This window comes from Podarcis cretensis (assembly GCF_951804945.1).
Source record: "Podarcis cretensis genome assembly, chromosome: 2".
NCBI classification, from domain to species: domain Eukaryota; kingdom Metazoa; phylum Chordata; class Lepidosauria; order Squamata; family Lacertidae; genus Podarcis; species Podarcis cretensis.
This window is the reverse complement of record NC_137171.1, coordinates 111,710,047-111,728,886: the sequence shown is the minus strand read 5'-3', so window position 1 is coordinate 111,728,886 and position 18,840 is coordinate 111,710,047. Positions and strand designations below refer to the sequence as shown.

At 43.8% G+C, this 18,840-nt stretch overlaps 1 protein-coding gene across 2 annotated transcripts in view; it reads right to left on the bottom strand.

The window, feature by feature from the left end:
* The window catches only part of LOC307209015 (killer cell lectin-like receptor subfamily B member 1B allele A), a 250,274-nt gene extending 234,076 nt beyond the window's left edge, over positions 1-16,198 (bottom strand). Inside the window, exons 1-7 of one of the 2 annotated variants that reach the window (XM_079964095.1) lie at positions 16,056-16,198; positions 12,556-12,654; positions 10,491-10,607; positions 8,085-8,242; positions 7,053-7,168; positions 5,941-6,448; positions 4,257-4,448 (exon numbers count right to left, since the gene is read on the bottom strand). In XM_079964095.1, coding sequence (XP_079820221.1) covers positions 6,325-6,448; positions 7,053-7,168; positions 8,085-8,242; positions 10,491-10,607; positions 12,556-12,654; positions 16,056-16,146 — 705 coding nt within the window. In that variant the 5' untranslated portion in view covers positions 16,147-16,198 and the 3' untranslated portion in view covers positions 4,257-4,448; positions 5,941-6,324. The remainder of the gene's footprint in view (positions 1-4,256; positions 4,449-5,940; positions 6,449-7,052; positions 7,169-8,084; positions 8,243-10,490; positions 10,608-12,555; positions 12,655-16,055) is intronic. The other variant, XM_079964096.1, reaches the window with a different exon arrangement.
* Positions 16,199-18,840: the final 2,642 nt, after the last annotated feature.

Here is an 18,840-nt window from a genome sequence, read left to right as displayed (position 1 = left end):
TGTGTGGTCTAGTCCAGAGAGTAGCATTGAGATAGTGCTCTTTGAACCCCTGGCATTTGTGCTATTGGGTTCTGTAGGGCACTTTCTGCCTCCAGTTCTACTTAATATGAAGCCATTGGGAGTTCTGGAATATGGTGCCATCAGCACTCTAATGACGTAGCTCCATAAGTTCTGTATCGGGAGAGGCTGCGGAAGGCCTGGGAATCAAAGAGTTGGAAGGTACTTCCAAGGGTTCAACCCCCTACAATGCAGGAATCTCAACTAAAGCAGCCGTGACAGATGGCAACCCCATTTTGGTGGGGGTTGCATTCTGGATCATTGCACGCAGTGGTGGAGAACATGTAAGCCCACTCTGCCTCGCTATGCCCCAACCCCATTCCACCCCCTTTTCCTTCACTTCTGAGTCCACAGCAATGCATGGGTGCATGGTTGTGTGTGCTTTGAACATGTGGAAAATGGTCGTTGCCTGTAAATAACTTGTGGGTACTCCTGGGTGCAAGGGACGTGGGTGGCACTGTGAGTTAAACTACAGAGCCTAGGACTTGCCAATCAGAAGGTCGGCGGTTCGAATCCCCGCGACGGAGTGAGCTCCCGTTGCTCGGTCCCTGCTCCTGTCAACCTAGCAGTTTGAAAGCACGTCAAAGTGCAAGTAGATAAATAGGTACCGCTCCGGCGGGAAGGTAAACGGCGTTTCCATGCACTGCTCTGGTTCGCTAAGAAGCAGCTTAGTCATGCTGGCTACATGACCCGGAAGCTGTACGCCAGCTCCCTCGGACAATAAAGCGAGATGAGCACTGCAAACAGAAGATGATGGAAGATGATGGCAAACAGAGCTGAGATAGATTGGTTTGATCCCACGACACAGTCCGCCTCTATTGAAGACGCACGAATAGACAGCTGCCAAATCACTCCTCCAGCCTCTCAGAAAATGGAAATGCTGGGATTTGGCCTTGTGATTGGCAGTGAAAAGCCCTCAGCATTGTGCCCTGACAGATATGGCAATCCTTCTATTTAAATTATACTCCTAATCCCTTTTGTACCATGTGGTTCTCAAAGCAGTTATGTCTGGCCACTGGATGGGCAGAAACATAGACATATTTGAAGGAAATAAAGTTATTGATTTAATCCACTTTTTAATTTCTCATAGAAATATTTACCCTGCACTTGCAACAGAAGGGTTTGTCTTCTTTGATCTATGATTGGTTGAAATCTATGCACCACAAAGCCTTCTCATCCTCTATTTGGAAATATGCTTTTATGGTCGATTCCTCAACAGGTGAAACAACCCCTTAACTGGCAAAAGACTGACAGAATAATAGACCTTTTCTGAAACTGAGAACCAAATTCAGCGATGAATGAAAAGGTGCACTCCCTGACCAATGCTCAGATAAAAGGAGGAGGAGGAGAACAGCCACACAGGAAATGTGGCCTCTGAACACTTGGCCACTTCTCAGAATTTCTGCTATGCTCTTTACAATGGAAAATGTAATAGTTTTTCATTTCCCGAAACAGTGGTGAGGCAAAGACACGGTGTCTTAACAGAACTCTTAGCTTGTTGTCTTGTGGTTTCATTTATTTATTTTTTAATAGGAGTGGCATTACACATATTATCTGAAACCATGGGGGGGGGAATGTAAAATAAAGATACTTGCTTTGGGAGAAAATATGCAGTCCTGGCATAGAGTAAAATCTGATAAGGGTGGTAAGGAGCGGGTGGCACTGTGGTCTAAACCACTGAGCCCCTTGGACTTGCCGATCAGAAGGTCGGCGGTTTGAATCCCCACGACGGGGTGAGCTCCCGTTGCTCAGTCCCTGCTCCTGCCAACCTAGCAGTTCGAAAGCACACCAGTGCAAGTAGATAAATAGGTACCGCTGCGGCGGGAAGGTAAACGGCATTTCAGTGCGCTCTGGTTTCCATCATGGTGCCCTGTTGCTCCAGAAGAGGTTTAGTCATGTTGGCCACATGACCCAGAAAACTGTCTGTGGACAAACACTACAATATTAACCTCACTGTCTACTATTTAACATTGTTTGTGCAACTTGCATTCATTTCTGTGTAAAGGAAGCATCAAAACAATGTAAGACAGTATTTAATGACATACCATTTGTGGACATCAAGAAGGCAACAACAATCAGGTGAACAAATACAGATTGTATTCACTTGATTCTCTGACCACAGAGCTGCCACCATTTCTGCTTGCTTTTCTGTTTTTGTCACAATTCTCTGACATGCTTAGGTAAGCCTTTCCATTGTATGACCTAGATACTGTTTCTAGAAGGAAAGGCAGCAAATTGTATGGAAACAATTCTACACCAAAGCTGGTGTGTGACAGGAGACTACAGATAGGAGTGCTCAACTCTGACGCTTGTTCACAGCTTCATACAAAACCTCAAATGATCTGAACTAGGCTTCAGTGCCTGCACACTTTCAACCTGATCTTTGCACAACATCAGCTAGAAACTTGTCTTACTTTATAATGAATCTTGAAATCTGTCACCACGAAAAATCATAAGCAGAGGCATTGGTCTTCTACATTGAACCTAGCCATTTGCTAACTAAGTGGAGAGGGCACAAGTTGATGATTTGTGGATTTAAACCATTCTGCCAGGAATCCATCAATTCTTTCTTCTATTTCAGATTGTTATTAGAGTTCCGAATAGGACCACATTTCCTTGAAAAGAACCCTGAGGACACGAGTCAATATCTGTGCAGCATGTGTAAATTTCAGTTTGGTGTTATCTAGATTCAAGGCTTTTTAACATGTATTTATTTATGTATCATAAATTTTTTGAAAATTAGCGAAATTGATTCTTTTTGTAAAAGATCTTTTAAGAAGTTATGTAAATGCCTTCTTATTTTTATTTTTAATTTTTATCTGCATTTTTTATACAAAAACAAAAGAAAAACAACCTATCCCACATCCCCTTCCCTCCATCCCTCAGTCGTACGACTTTGATATCAATCTCAACATACAAATAAATGTCTCTTAGCTTCCCTTCCACTCTTTTCTTGGTTTCTCTACCTTTCTGCTAAATAGCGTATTCCAAATTTTTAATCTTCAACGTTCTTTCTCTGTTAAATGCTGTTATTTCTGTTGATTACTATTCTGCTGGATTTACTCAAGACCTGCTGGGTTATTTACTTGTTGTTGTTTAATCATTTAGTCGTGTCCGACTCTTCGTGACCCCATGGACCACAGCACTGCCACGCACTTGTTACTTATTTATACTGGTTCTTAAAATATTCAATAAACGTTTTCCAATCCTCCTTATATTCTTTGTCATTTTTTCTCCCTTGCCCTGTTCTTTATGCCTGCCAATTCAGCGTATTCAAGCATTTTAAACTGCCACTTTTCCTTGGTGGGTACCATACTCATTCTCCACCTTTGTGCCAATCAGATTCTAGCCGCAGTGGTGGCATATAATAATCAATTATTTTGTTTCTTAGGGACTTCTGTTGTTACCATTCCCAAAAGGAATGCATTTTGGGGAAGGTTATTTTGATATATCTTTTAAAATTCATTATAATTTCCCAGATTCCTTTGCAGGACCCACCACATGTAGAAAAAGGATCCCTCTACTTCATTGCATTTCCAACATTTACCTTTTTCTTTTTAAAACATGTTCGCTAGTTTGGCAGGTGTTAAATATCACCTGTGGGTCATTTTCGTCATATTTTCCCGCAATGCACAACATGTCGTGAATTTACTATCCATAAATATCATACCGTATTTTTCGCCCTATAGGATGAACTGTCCCCCCTCCAAAAATGAAGGGGAAATGTGTGTGCGTCCTAAGGGGTGAATGCAGGCTTTCACTGAAGCCTGGCGAGCGAGAGGGGTCGTTACGCACCGACCCCTCTCGCTCTCCAGCCTTCAGGAAGCTATGCGCAAGCCGTGGGAGGGCTCCCACGGCTTGCAAAGAGCAGCCTGTTATTGGGGCTGGGGTCGGGGGAAGCTCTAGCTTCCCCCGCCCCAGCCCCGCACCTGGGGGGGAAAGAATTTTTTTTCTTTATTTCCCCCCCAAAAAACTAGGTGCGCCCTGTGGGGCGAAAAATACGGAATTTACTATCCATAAATTCTCCCACAGACAGTGCAAATCATCACTTCATTTGTTAGATTAGTCATTCCCTGAGTGAAGAGGCTGGTGGCGCTGTGGTCTAAACCACTGAGCCTCTTGGACTTGCCAATCAGAAGGTCGGTGGTTCAGATCCCGCAACTGAGAGGTCCCGTTGCTCTGTCCCAGCTCCTGCCAACTTAGCAGTTTGAAAGCACACCAGTGCAAGTAGATAAATAGGTACTGCGATGGGAAGGTAAATGGCAGGACCCAGAAAGCTGTCTGTGGACAAACACCGGCTCCCTCGGCCTGAAAGTAAGTTGAGCACCACACCCCATAGTCGCCTTTGACTTGACTTAACCATCTAGGGGTCCTTTACCTTTTACCTTTACCTAATATCTGGAAATATATTAGGTAATACCTAATATTCCTTTGACTGTGTCGACCATGGCAAACTATGGCAAGTTCTTAAAGAAATGGGAGTGCCTGATCACCTCATCTGTCTCCTGAGAAATCTCTATGTGGGACAAGAAGCTACAGTTAGAACTGGATATGGAACAACTGACTGGTTCAAAATTGGGAAAGGAGTACGACAAGGCTGCATTTTGTCTCCCTGCTTATTTAACTTATATGCAGAATTCATCATGCGAAAGGCTGGGCTGGATGAATCCCTAGCCGGAATTAAGATTGCCGGAAGAAATATCAACAACCTCAGATATGCAGATGACACAACCTTGATGGCAGAAAGTGAGGAGGAATTAAAGAACCTTTTATTGAGGGTGAAAGAGGAGAATGCAAAATATGGTCTGAAGCTCAACGTAAAAAAAAACGAAGATCATGGCTACTGTGTTGAATGGTTACTTTAAATGTAAAGGTTCATCATTGTTCCACCCAATGTGTATGTCTTTAAGGGGCCAGAGCAAGGGCCAGAGCAAAATAACGAGACCCAGCTTTACAGCTGTGAAACATAGCAGGTGCTGCTGAGTTGTACTGATTAAGGTGTGTCAGCATTTGGTTGTAGTATATAAGGAGCAGCACCTAGCTCTCCCATTACCCTGGGGGTTGGGTTGGGGGTTGGGTCTGTGGTTGGGTCTGGTTTGTTGTTAATGTATTTAGTGTATAAGGAGTTTTTGTTTTTTGTAATTAAAACCTTGCTTAAGTTATTTTGAGTCCCTTTCTTTTTAATGCATGATCTCCCCAGCAAGCTCTCTGCAGCGCTACCATACTGCAAATAGCCAACATACTGGTCCCATCACCTCCTGGCAAATAGAAGGGGAAGAAATGGAGGCAGTGAGAGATTTTACTTTCTTGGGCTCCATGATCACTGCAGATGATGACAGCAGCCATGAAATTAAAAGACGCCTGCTTCTTGGGAGAAGGGCAATGACAGGCCTAGACAGCATCTTGAGAAGTAGAGACATCACCTTGCTAACAAAGGTCCGTATAGTTAAAGCTATGGTTTTCCCAGTAGTGATGTATGGAAGTGAGAGCTGGACCATAAAGAAGGCTGATCGCCGAAGAATTGATGCTTTTGAATTATGGTGCTGGAGGAGACTCTTGAGAGTCCCATGGACTGCAAGAAGATCAAACCTCTCCATTCTGAAGGAAATCAGCCCTGAGTGCTCACTGGAAGGACAGATTGTGAAGCTGAGGCTCCAGTACTTTGGCCACCTCATGAGAAGAGAAGACTCCCTGGAGAAGACCCTGATGTTGGGAAAGATGGAGGGCACAAGGAGAAGGGGGCGACAGAGGACGAGATGGTTGGATAGTGTTTTCGAGGTTACCAGCATGAGTCTGACCAAGCTGCGGGGGGCAGTGGAGGACAGGAGTGCCTGGCGTTCTCTGGTCCATGCGGTCACGAAGAGTCGGACATGACTAAACGACTAAACAACAAATATCTGGAAAAACTCCCCTTTGCCTTTGGCTACAGATTCTTCACTTAATTGCATTAGAATAGTATTATATTCATATAAATCAATGAAAGGGAACTCAAGGGAACTGACAAACTGGCTGCTTTTGTCCCAATACACTAGCAAAGGTTTGGATTTTATGACAGTTGCCCATTTGGGGAATAAAACCTTACCCATAATACATAAGTTATTACTAGGGCTTTTGGCTTCCTGCCATAAGTCGGTTAAGGAGCATCCTGGCAACTGCAGACTATTCTGGGCTGGAGGCGATCTTGCAAGCTGCACAAGAAGTCAGGGGCCAACTCATTGTTCAGAATGAGATGGTTCCTTACTTCCAACACTTGGCCCCATTTTGTGCTTATATCTGGAAAGCTGCTTTCATGCACATCCAATGAGATAAAGAACTGCATGTGTCAGAAATAACTCTATTTCGCCTTATCACCCCACAGCTGTTTGCTTCAGCAAGGCCCGATACTGTAAACCTGCAGAATAAAGGAAATAATTTGTTGTTGCTTTTCAAAAAAAAAAAAAGAGAAAAGATTCTGTCATTCAGTATCAGGATACTGTTTTCATTTCTCACATCAAAACCTTTCTCTTCATGCCAAGAGGTGAGCTATTTATCCTCAGCTGACTGACATACAGCTGATTGACACCCAATGTCCTTTTAAAATCTATTGGGGAGAGGGGGGCTCTTGGGCTGCTTTTATAAAAACGTATTTTGTGTTTTTATACCTGTATTGTGATTTTAAGTTGTAACTTACTGAGACCTGTGGGTATAGGGCGGTATATAAGTTTAATAAATAAAAATAAAAATAATACCAACAGACGTCACCAGATGCCTCTTGGGACAGATGAAAACTTATACCTTGGCATCAGTAAAGGCATCTCTTTTATTTATATTGGTAGTTCATAGTTTTATTTATATTTGTGTATGCATAGATTTGAAGGTTGTTGTTAAGGCCTCCCTTTTCTTTTTATTTCTGTGCTTTATTTACATCACTAGGTCTATGCTTCTTTGCTAACATATAAATCAATAAAAAAATATAAAAATACAGAAATTATCTGTGCACACCTGGATCTACTCACAGTTCTCCCTTGAAGGGGGATCCATCAATCCATTCCCAGTTCCACTCTTCAGAGAGTTTGGCTGCTGTGAATCCCAACCAGTACGAGGTTTCCTTTGTCAAATTCTTTATGATTGCCTATAATGGAACAGACAAGGGTGTTGCCAGGGCATTCAGCTGGAACTTGCCAGAACTCAGTTCTGGCACCTCTCAGGTGGGTACCGTTAACATTGTAAGAAAACAAGGGAGGTCTTCATGGTGAGTTCTGGCACCTCTTTTTCTAGAAAAATAGCACTGGATGTTGCCATTCTGACCACTGAATCAACAGTTCATGCTCAGTTACATCAGCTTCATTGCTCCACATCCTGCTCCTTATCCATCTTCAGCTGACCCAGTTGGAAATCTTTTTAGCTGAGTAAAGGAGGGGGTCCCCTACTTCTGTATGTGCGTATAAGGACCTTCTGTACAAATCTGCATGCATTTTAACTAATGTATATTTAATATTGTGGAGATGTGTCTCTGATTTCAGCAGTGGCTGGCTAAAGCAACTTTTAGGCCAAGGCAGGATTGACAGCAAGGCTCAAGGGATTGGATGGATGGATGGATTGCAATTTAAGTGCATTTTTTGCTACTTTTTATACACTTTGTTGGAGGGTGAAGAGAATGAAGTCTGAACCAGGAAGTCCGTGTTTCAAATTTCACGTCTGCCATAACATGAACACACTAGGTGGCCTCAGGCAAGCTGCTCTCTGAGCCTCTAGTCTTCCAACTGCACTACAGAACATAATAATACTGAGCATTTAAAAAGGTTGCTATAAGGATTACAATTGGATCATGCATGTAAAGCCCTCTGAACACTTACAAGATCTATACAAATGTCATTGAGCAAAGTTACATGTGCTGTTGAGGAATAAAGCATCCTGACGGATGGTTAGGATTTATGGGAGCTGAAGTCCAACAATTGAAGGATCACAGGTCCCACAGAAGCCTCTTGTGGGCTTTGCTTCAACTGGATCCCTGTTGGCTAGACATTTCTCATAAGCTGCATATTTACCATCTCCTGCTGGTCCCGAATCACAAGCAGGGTGGAGTTCTTTCCTCTGCAGTCCTCTTGGCTCTCAGCCCAGGTTGTTACAGCTTGAGAGATCCAGTAGCAGGTGTCCCTGTGCAGTTCCCAGTCCTTGGGGCATACTTTGCAGTTTGGGGCATCCTCTAGTGGTAGAGAGGAAAAGCAAGAGGCAGAATATTTCCATGCATAAATGGATGCTCTTATTTTCCCCCTGAGGGGAGAATCTGAGAATTTATTGCATGTTACAAAATGTCTCATTGCAAAGGGGAGCTTTATTTATTTCAGTATATGAATGTCCTTCCCTTCTTCCCAGGAGTTTTGAGTAACGTGTAGAATCCCAGGCGGTCTCAGATACTAGTTAAACATTTCCCTCTCTTTTGAGAGGAAACTACATCAGAACCTGACTTCATGCTGCCTTTGTAATGCTGCAAGGCTGCATGAGGAGGAAATGCACCTGGGGCCAACACCCCTCTGGCCCTCCCCACGCAATGTCACTACTGATGAACTCAGCGTGTGAAGAGGCTAAGCTGGTTGCTCTAGCCTGGCTGCATGACACTCACAAGCCAATCTTGTGCTCCTATGCCAATAATTTATGAACTTCCACCACTTTGGAACTAAACTAAGTTTTACTGCCTGTGCAAACTTTCTGAGTGGTATATGGAGCATGAATGTGACCTTTAAAGAGTTTGTAAGTAAACCATTTCTAACATACTAAACATGTGATCTTTTCCTATGCTGAGGGAAGACAAGACTTTTTTGGAATACAATTGGAAAGACATATTTTCGAGGTCTAACAGCCTATATTTCCAGACTTTACTTTGCCCCAAACATGGATCTGGGCACCCAGGAATTTCCCTTTCTATATATATATCATGTTTTAACTTGCAGCAACAGTTTCAACATGCCTCAGTTCCAATTTTTCAGTATCATCCACCAAAGTAATCATCCTATCCTGTTTTCCAAAGGAAAGTTAGGTAGCCTCCACACCTGCTTCCTCTTTCTACCTTTGAGTGTGTGTGTGGCTGTGCCTTCACATCTGTTTTTTACGTGTGTGTGTGTGTGTGTAACTGTTTTAGAAACCACCCTTTGGTCTTCCGTGTCCAGCTTCACCTAGCTGAGGCCTAGGCTGCAAAGTGAGTCCAGGGAGGGAGAGCAGGCTAGAGTTGTGCTGAACTTTACACCCTATATCACATCTTACACCTTGTTTGCTTGCTCCTTGTCTGTGTGTTGTGTGTTAGTTTAATAAAGCTTAGGGTTATTTAGTGCATGTTGTGACTGAGCTTCCCCCACTGATGTTAATGGTTACGCATTATTGCTGAGCTATTCCCACGGAAGTGTTGAAATGTGTCTGTTTTGATTGTGTGCACACTTAATAAATACAGTGGTACCTCGGGTTACATACACTTCAGGTTACAGACTCCGCTAACCCTGAAATAGTGCTTCAGGTTAAGAATTTTGCTTCAGGATGAAAATAGAAATCAGGCTCTGGCGGTGCGGCAGCAGCGGTAGGCCCCATTAGCTAAAGTGGTGCTTTAGGTTAAGAACAGTTTCAGGTTAAGTACGGATCTCCTGAATAAATTAAGTACAGTGGTACCTCGGGTTAAGTACTTAATTTGTTCCGGAGGTCCATTCTTAACCTGAAACTGTTCTTAACCTGAAGCACCACTTTAGCTAATGGGGCCTCCTGCTGCCGCTGCGCCGCCAGAGCACAATTTCTGTTCTTATCCTGAAGCAAAGTTCTTAACTTGAAGCACTATTTCTGTGTTAGCGGAGTCTGTAACCTGAAGCGTATGTAACCTGAGGTACCACTGTACTTAACCCGAGGTACCACTGTATCCCCATTTTTAAAAGCTGTGTGAGTGAGAGTTACAAGGGAAATCTGCCAATATACACTATTGCCAACATTGAAAGATCCTAATTCACAAGACTCCTAGACCGTGCATAAGTTAAACATTTGTCGACTGTGGAGAGATGCTAACACACGTCTGGGAAAGGACTGACCATAGGCCGGTGAACCTAGCAGTTCTTCTGACCAGGACATAACTAGAAGCACACTGGCCATTACATAGAAGGCGAATGTGAACATCCCATTGGCGCTATCCTGGGGTTTGTGGGTTAACGAAGCCTGCAAGGTTCTTTCCATTATAGAGATATGAAAAGACATTTGCGAACCACAGCATAATCGCTTAGGCTGAGAATTAATTTGAGCAGCCCTTCTAGGAGGATGCAGAAGTCAATACATCTGAATTCTGTGTCATGTTTTAAAAGTAAAACTTTTAAATGGTGTTTTAATAGTAAATCTCATTTGGAAGATGGAAGTGGCTGACGTCCAGACAGTGTTTCTGGTACACATGCACAAAGCATGAGTCATCCATGAGTGGCTGGGGTTACCTGTTCCGCTGTTGTTTGGAGAGCTGCACATATAGCGTTTCAGCTGTAGCTTAAATTCAGAGTTAGTGGCGCTGGTGATGGTGGTGGTGTCCTCTGGTCTTTCTTTAGGCTGCAAAACTAAATACATTTTATAGTGTTGCGTTGTTATGGGTAACTGCTGGGATACAGTTTGTTTTTCTTGCACAGGAAAAGAAACATAGCCATTTTGTTTTGTTACATAGCCGAATGTAATTCATGAAGGCATGTTGTTGTTGTTGTTTAGTCGTTTAGTCGTGTCCGACTCTTCGTGACCCAATGGACCAGAGCACGCCAGGCACTCCTGTCTTCCACTGCCTCCCGCAGCTTGGTCAGACTCATGCTGGTAGCTTCGAGAACACTGTCCAGCCATCTTGTCCTCTGTCTTCCCCTTCTCCTTGTGCCCTCCATCTTTGCCAACATCAGGGTCTTCTCCAGGGAGTCTTCTCTTCTCATGAGGTGGCCAAAGTCTTGGAGCCTCAGCTTCACAATCTGTCCTTCCAGTGAGCACTCAGGGCTGATTTCCTTCAGAATGGATAGGTTTGATCTTCTTGCAGTCCATGGGACTCTCAAGAGTCTCCTCCAGCACCATAATTCAAAAGCATCAATTATTCAGCGATCAGCCTTCTTTATGGTCCAGCTTTCACTTCCATACATCACTACTGGGAAAACCATAGGTTTTACTATACGGACCTTTGTTGGCAAGGTGATGTCTCTAGTTTTTAAGATGCTGTCTAGGTTTGTCACTGCTTTTCTCCCAAGAAGCAGGCGTCATGAAGGCATAGGATACTGTTATGGCTATCGGGTGCTTGCTCAAGAGCAATCAGGCAAGATGCCTGACTGGTCTGTTCTAGAGCTTTATTATTGGTGCTAAAAACCTTTACAATGCAGAGCACCTCTATTCCATGTCTTGCTCATTCACTAACAGAATCTGAGAGTGGGCGGTCCTTAAATCTTCCCCAGCAGAGTAGTCTCTTGACCCCCAGTCTATGCCTCCCCTCTCTGTGCGAAAGCCTACTGCACAAGGAAGGCTTGGGAAACGGGGGACCTCCCTCCTCCCTGCTTTGGTCAGGCAAGGTGTCCTGGCACCGCCTTGCCTCCTCCGAGCCCTGCATCTCCTCCTCACTAGAGGCGTGGCTTCCTTCCTCCGCTGAGGAGGTGCTGCTTCCCACAATCTTTGGGGGCTCTCTGTAATCCACCCGTCTTTCCCCCACTCGCCCCTGAGCCGATGGCAGTTCCCTGACAGATACATATGTTTGGAGTGCCTGGCGTGCTCTGGTCCATGGGGTCACAAAGAGTCGGACATGACTAAATGACCAAACAACAAAAACAAACCTGTCAACAAATGATGAAGAACCCTGCTGTTGGGACAAAACAAGCAGGGCATCAAGGAGCATTCATGGGAATATTAAAATATTCCAACTGGCATCTGCTTGGCCACAGTGAGAACAGGATGCTGGACTAGATGGGCCACTGGCCTGATCCAGCAAACTTTTTTATATTCTTCTGTGGTAACAGAAGCCACATAGCATGTTGGCCTGGCAGGTTACAGTCACAGTTGGATCTGAAACTGTAGTTTTTATCCGACTGAATTCAGTGGATTTTATTTCCGATCCTTGTAAATAGGCAAAGGATCGCAGCTTGTGTGTGTGCATGTTTTCTTTGCTGCTTTGTTTGTTGTTGTGTGCGTTTTTTCATATTGTTTATTGTTATGCTATCTTTACGTGTGTGGTTTTCGCAAATTAACCCGAACATTTTGGACAAATGGAATACAAATGTGTTTCTCAAATAAATAAATAAGTTTGAAATGTCCACACTATTTTCTATTCACCAGCTGATCAGTGCCTTTGATGAAAAGCAGAGTAACAGTAGCTTTCCAGCATGGTCACCGTTTACTGGACTGCGAAAGGAAACATTATCTGTATTCACACTCTCAGGCTGCAAGCCTATTCCCACCTCGGAGCAAATGCTACTAAATCCAATGAGGGTTAAATTGCACAGGATTGCAAATATTCTTGGAGAAACCAACATTAAGAACTCAGTTACTCACCCAAAACTATCAGCGTTAGTACAGCCAGAGTGAGAAGGAGAATCACAGCGCAGGCAGTTCCAAGAGCAACGCGAAGGCCCTGTGTATACTTATGGACATCTGTAAGAATTAAAAGTTGATAAAAGAACTACAGTGGTACCTCGGGTTAAGTACTTAATTTGTTCTGGAGGTCTGTTCTTAACCTGAAACTGTTCTTAACCTGAAGCACCACTTTAGCTAATGGGGCCTCCTGCTGCTGCCACACCGCCGGAGCACAATTTCTGTTCTCATCCTGAAGCAAAGTTCTTAACCCAGAATGTATGTAACCTGAAGCGTATGTAACCTGAAGCGTATGTAACCCGAGGTACCACTGTATGCTTTTTGGTGTAAAGAGATTGCAACTGATGCTGGTGTGACATTATGAATTATGGGTTCTACTGCCTGCACAAATAACCTTGTTTTATATTAAGTCGGGGTTTGGGTGGGATTTACACTCAAAGTGTTTTATTTAAATATGATATTCACAATGTATGAGAAGTACAAGATTCAGTAGCTACAGGGCAGTTTTAATTCACACAAGCTTTTGTACAGTTCTAAAAGAGATCCAAAAGAGATCCTTCATTTTTGTTTTTTTGCTTTTTAAAAATGCTAGCAATTCAGCTAATATAGATAGAAGATCAACTTACATCAAATCAATTACTTATTTATACAGTGCATAACTAAAATATTGACTGCAGTAGACAAACACAAATTATAAAGGATACTGGATCAAAACTAAGATTCTTAGTACAGAATTCTGTTTGCAATTATGAAAACCTAATTCTCTCTGGATCAAAGCTATGACATTCTGCCATAGTATTTTTTTTACTTACTGGGTTTTATAAACAAGAATAATGTTATGCAAATAAGTATAACAAGCTTTCTCATGTCATTTGTATATCACAAAAATAGCATAATAAATGTGGGAAAATACCTACAACATATGTTTCATTATTAAAGGTAAAGGTAAAGGGACCCCTGAGACTCTTGAGAGTCCCATGGACTGCAAGAAGATCAAACCTATCCATTCTGAAGGAAATCAGTCCTGAGTGCTCTCTGGAAGGACAGATCCTGAAGCTGAGGCTCCAATACTTTGGCCACCTCGTGAGAAGAAAAGACTCTCTGGAAAAGACCCAGATGTTGGGAAAGATGGAGGGCACAAGGAGAAGGGGACGACGGAGGACAAGATGGTTGGATAGTGTTCCCAAAGCTACCAGCATGAGTTTGACCAAACTGCGGGAGGCAGTGGAAGACAGGAGGGCCTGGCATGCTCTGGTCCATGGGGTCACAAAGAGTCGGACACGACTAAACGACTAAACAACAACAAAGGGACCCCGGACCATTAGGTCCAGTCATGACTGACTCTGGGGTTGCGACACTCATCTCGCTTTATTGGCCGAGGGAGCCGGCGTACAGCTTCCGGGTCATGTGGCCAGCATGACTAAGCCGCATCTGGCAAACCAGAGCAGCGCACGGAAACGCCGTTTACCTTCCTGCCGGAGCGGTACACATTTATCTACTTGCACTTTGACGTGCTTTCGAATTGCTAGGTTGGCAGGAGCAGGGACCGAGCAATGGGAGCTCACCCCGTCGTGGGGATTCGAACCGCTGACCTTCTGATTGGCAAGTCCTAGGCTCTGTGGTTTAACCCACAGTGCCACCCGCGTCCCATGTTTCATTACTAGTGGTCAATATACAAGTTCTTGGTTCATGAATTGGTTTCCCATCACCGCCATACTCTCTCCACTGTCCTGCAGTCTCACCAGATACTTTAGCTTCCCACAAGGCAGCAGGGCAGTTTATACAAAATTGTCTGCCCCTCAGAGACATTGGCTTTCCACCAATGAGGCACTATTCTTGTGTCAATAACATGCTGCAGGATACATCCACAGTAAAATACCTGCCTGGAGGAGTCCTGGAGGAGTGTGGGCTTATCCACACTTACCTCCCCCCTCCCCCACTTTCCAGGCACATTTTCACACTTTAAAGCTCCATGTCTGAGTGCTCTTTTCTTGCTTTCCTCACAAAAACACCCCTCTTTAAACCTGAAGCACAACAAAGAGCAATTCAGTTTTTCTGTGGGTTACTGTTTGCACCGATTCAGCTTTAAGAGCAGGTTTTCATGGGGAAATTTCCAGGGCAAAAGAAGGAGCGCTCAGACATGGAGCTCTAAAGTGATCTCTTGTGGCAGAGCGTTCCACCAGGCCAGGGCCCTGGTCGAGGCCAGTCTAATCTCCCTGTGACCTGGGACCTCCAGGGTGTTATTATCTGCAGACCGTAAGGTCCTCCGCAGAGCATACCGGGAGAGGCAGTCCCATAGGTACGAGGGTCCTAGGCCATATAGGGCTTTAAAGGTCAAAACCAGCACCTTAAGCCTGATCCTGTACTCCACCGGGAGCCAGTGCAGCGGGTATAGCACTGGGTGAATGTGATCCCATGGCAAGGACCCCGTAAGGAGCCTCACTGCAGCATTCTGCACCCGCTGGAGTTTCTGGGTCAGCTTCAAGGGCAGCCCCACCTAGAGTGAGTTAAATAATATGTAATGAATTGAAAAAGATGTTTAAAATAATAATTGTGTGTTTTTTTAAAAAAAAAGCAGAAGCTTTTCTTTTGGGAATTATAGGGACAGAACTACCCAAACTGTATAGAAATTTATTCATGTATGTGACTACAGTGGCAAGAATGTGATTTGCCCAAAAATGGAAAGAAGAAGAAGTCCCGATGAAAGCAGAAGATATACAAAAACTTACAGGATACGCAGAAACAGGAAAACTTACCGGAAATATAAGAAATCAAGATAACAAACTTTTTTGAAAAAAAGAATGGAAATGGTTTATTGAATATTTACAAACTGTAAACAGATAAGAACATTGGCAGGATTATTGTAATGACCTGCAGATGCACTTAAAGTAGATGAATAAAGTTAATCTGGAATATGCAGAAAATACAATAAAATAAAATAATTAAGGGACTACAGAAAGAAGGAAGTCGGGTTTCAAAATGCCAAAATGATTGTAAAAGTATTGAAATGTATAAAATTGAGGATCATAAATAATATTTTTTTTAATGAACTGGATTGTTCTGCAGACAAAGCTTGCATTCCATCACTGAGCCCTTTCCTAAATACATGAAGGAAAATAATACTTTCATTAGCCTCTCTTGCTTCCAATTATTTTTATCAGGTGGCTTCATAGAATTATGCAAAGGAGAGGAAAAAAACAAACCCCTTTCTAGTCTCTCCATACCGTTCATGTATTGTAAACCTCTAGCATGTCCACCCTTTGTAGTTAAATTAAATTTTCTAAAATAAAAGAAGGATGCATCAGTCTGAAGACTATCCAGACGACTACATTGGGCAGCAAGGAAAAAAGGATTTAGCAGAGACCCACAAAACAGAACCTGAGGACTTCAGATTCTGTAAACCACCTGCAGATTAATTACCCTGCAGAAAAGAATAATACATGAATAAGTGAGTCACTTACTGCAGTTCCTGCCAGGACGAGGCATCGGAATCCTTGAACAGGAAGGCATTTCCCGAATGTTTAGGTCCGCATATGCTATTTCCCCAGCCATGTGCACAGAAAGCTGAACATGAACTAAAGGAAGGAAGCTGAGCTACAGCAACAGGAGCTGCAGAGGCAAATGTTCGACTCCAAGCGACAGTGACTAGCACACTCAGCATCACAGGGTCCAAGTGGTCTCTGTCAAAGTTGTTTTTTTTTTAGACTTCCTTTTCTCATAAGAATCATTGGTTGAGACCAGTGAGTGCATCTCTGTTTAATTACAACTGCACCAACGTACTTGGCCACCTGACTCCACCCAATTCTGCAGGTGCCTGCACAGAGTTGCTTCTCTGCCAGAAACTGCACTTGCTGGCATCCTGTGACCCCTTTATGTTTGAGAACTGGGGATTTGCCATCTGGTATTCTTGAGGACTAGTAACCCACTTTTATTTGATTAACCTTGTGCCTTTTAACTGATTGATTCAATCTACAATACATTTGTTCATTGTTTTATAGGTGTCTTTTGAGATATTGAATTTTCGAGTTAAATGTTGACACCCAGTCTTAGAATGGAACACCTTTCGTTGCTCTGACTTAGCAGTAGCAACATCGCTTCAGAAGATCTTCCCTGGGGAATATAAGAAAAGCTCTCTGATCAATGGTCTCTCAAGATCAGGGTCAATGAGACAGTGAGTTTTGTAGGAATTAAAACTTAGTTAAAATCCAAATGGGAATCCCATTTATTGATAGTCTCTATATACTATCTCTCTTTGCAACAGAGCAAGGTACCCAGCTTTGCCAGTTGGAAAAATATAGATACGTATGAAGCACATATTCAGCACCCAGCAGCACAATAGGAAAACAGGTCCACCTATTAAATCAGTACAGCAACCAAGAAGAGCCCTGCTGGACCAAAACAAAGACCTATCTCCTCCAGCATCCTGTTTCTCAGAGCGACTAAACTGGTGCTTATGGGAAGCTGGGATCTACTTCTGGGGAAAGGACACATCAACAGAAACTTGCCTATGCTTTCCATGGGTCACATTTGGCCAAGGTGTCCAAAAAGGTATCAGCTCACATTTGGTCTGCTGTGGGGTTTATCTCAGGAGCATTGCTCCACATGTCTGGTTTCACCTCCAGTCTAGGCCAGATTCCTTTCAGCTGCCCTCTTCTTCCAGAGTCTCCGTTTTCCAGTCCTGTCTCCTCAGGAGTGAATTCCAAACCTCAGGAACAAGTAGACCTTCCTAGAATCACCCCAGGGATCCAGAAAAGGCCTTTATCAAAGTGTGCAGAGATATTTTGCTTCAGTACCTTTAACGGAAGCAGGTTTACACCCAGGATTCATTTGTCTCCCCAGTGAACAGGGGACTAGGTAAACATAGTGTGGAGGATTCCCTGGTCCTGAATGGGGTAACTGTGCCCCTGAAGGACCAGGTGCGCAGCCTGGGAGTCATTTTGGACTCACAGCTGTCCATGGAGGCACAGGTCAAATCTGTATCCAGGGCAGCTGTTTACCAGCTCCATCTGGTACGTAGGCTGAGACCCTATCTGCCTGCAGACTGTCTCGCCAGAGTGGTACATGCTCTGGTTATCTCCCGCTTGGACTACTGCAATGCGCTCTACGTGGGGCTACCTTTGAAGGTGACCCGGAAACTACAACTAATCCAGAATGCGGCAGCTAGACTGGTGACTGGGAGCGGCTGCCGAGACCATATAACACCGGTCTTGAAAGACCTACATTGGCTCCCAGTACGTTTCCGAGCACAATTCAAAGTGTTGGTGCTGACCTTTAAAGCCCTAAATGGCCTCGGTCCAGTATATCTGAAGGAGCGTCTCCTCCCCCATCGTTCTGCCCGGACACTGAGGTCCAGCTCCGAGGGCCTTCTGGCGGTTCCCTCACTGCGAGAGGCCAAGTTGCAGGGAACCAGGCAGAGGGCCTTCTCGGTGGTGGCGCCCGCCCTGTGGAATGCCCTCCCATTGGATGTCAAGGCGATGGACAACTACCTGACATTCAGAAGACATCTGAAGGCAGCCCTGTTCAGGGAAGTTTTTAATATGTGACATTTGAGTGTATTTTTCATCTCTGTTGGAAGCCGCCCAGAGTGGCTGGGGAAACCCAGCCAGATGGGCGGGGTACAAATAATAAATTATTATTATTATTATTATTATTATTATTATTATTATTATTATTATATACATCTGGCATTCCCTTTCTGGCTATGCACAGTGGGGCTTAAGGGGGACCCTAGCAAGAACCAAGATCCCCCTATCACTGTGGAGAGGCCTTCTTAGGTACACAGCCTGTTCCCTGCATCTCCCCTGGGCATCCCTTCCATCTCTCTGTGGCTTCTTACACCCGTTCCGTCTCTTCCACCCTTCATTTTGCCTGAGCCACAGCAGCTGGACTCCTCCCTACGATCAGGCATATGACTGAGACTGCCCCACCCTTCTTTTCCTGTAGGTAGAGCAGGATTAACACTGTTAGAGGCCCTAAGCACTTTAAAGATTTGGGTGCCCCCATATATATCCAACTCAAAATATAATCACAAGTAAGCCGTAAAATTATTTTTTATTTTTCAAAATGAAACAAAGCAAGATGGGAAAACATGTTTATTTTTGTTTACTTCCAAATTATCTATGTTTGAATTTTTTCTCCTCCTTTTTTTTCTAATTGTAGAGTCTATGATCAGATCCCCAAAACTAATCTTATGTAATACATCTGCTTCTGGCAATGGAAAAATTCTGTAGTGTTCCCCTTTTCATA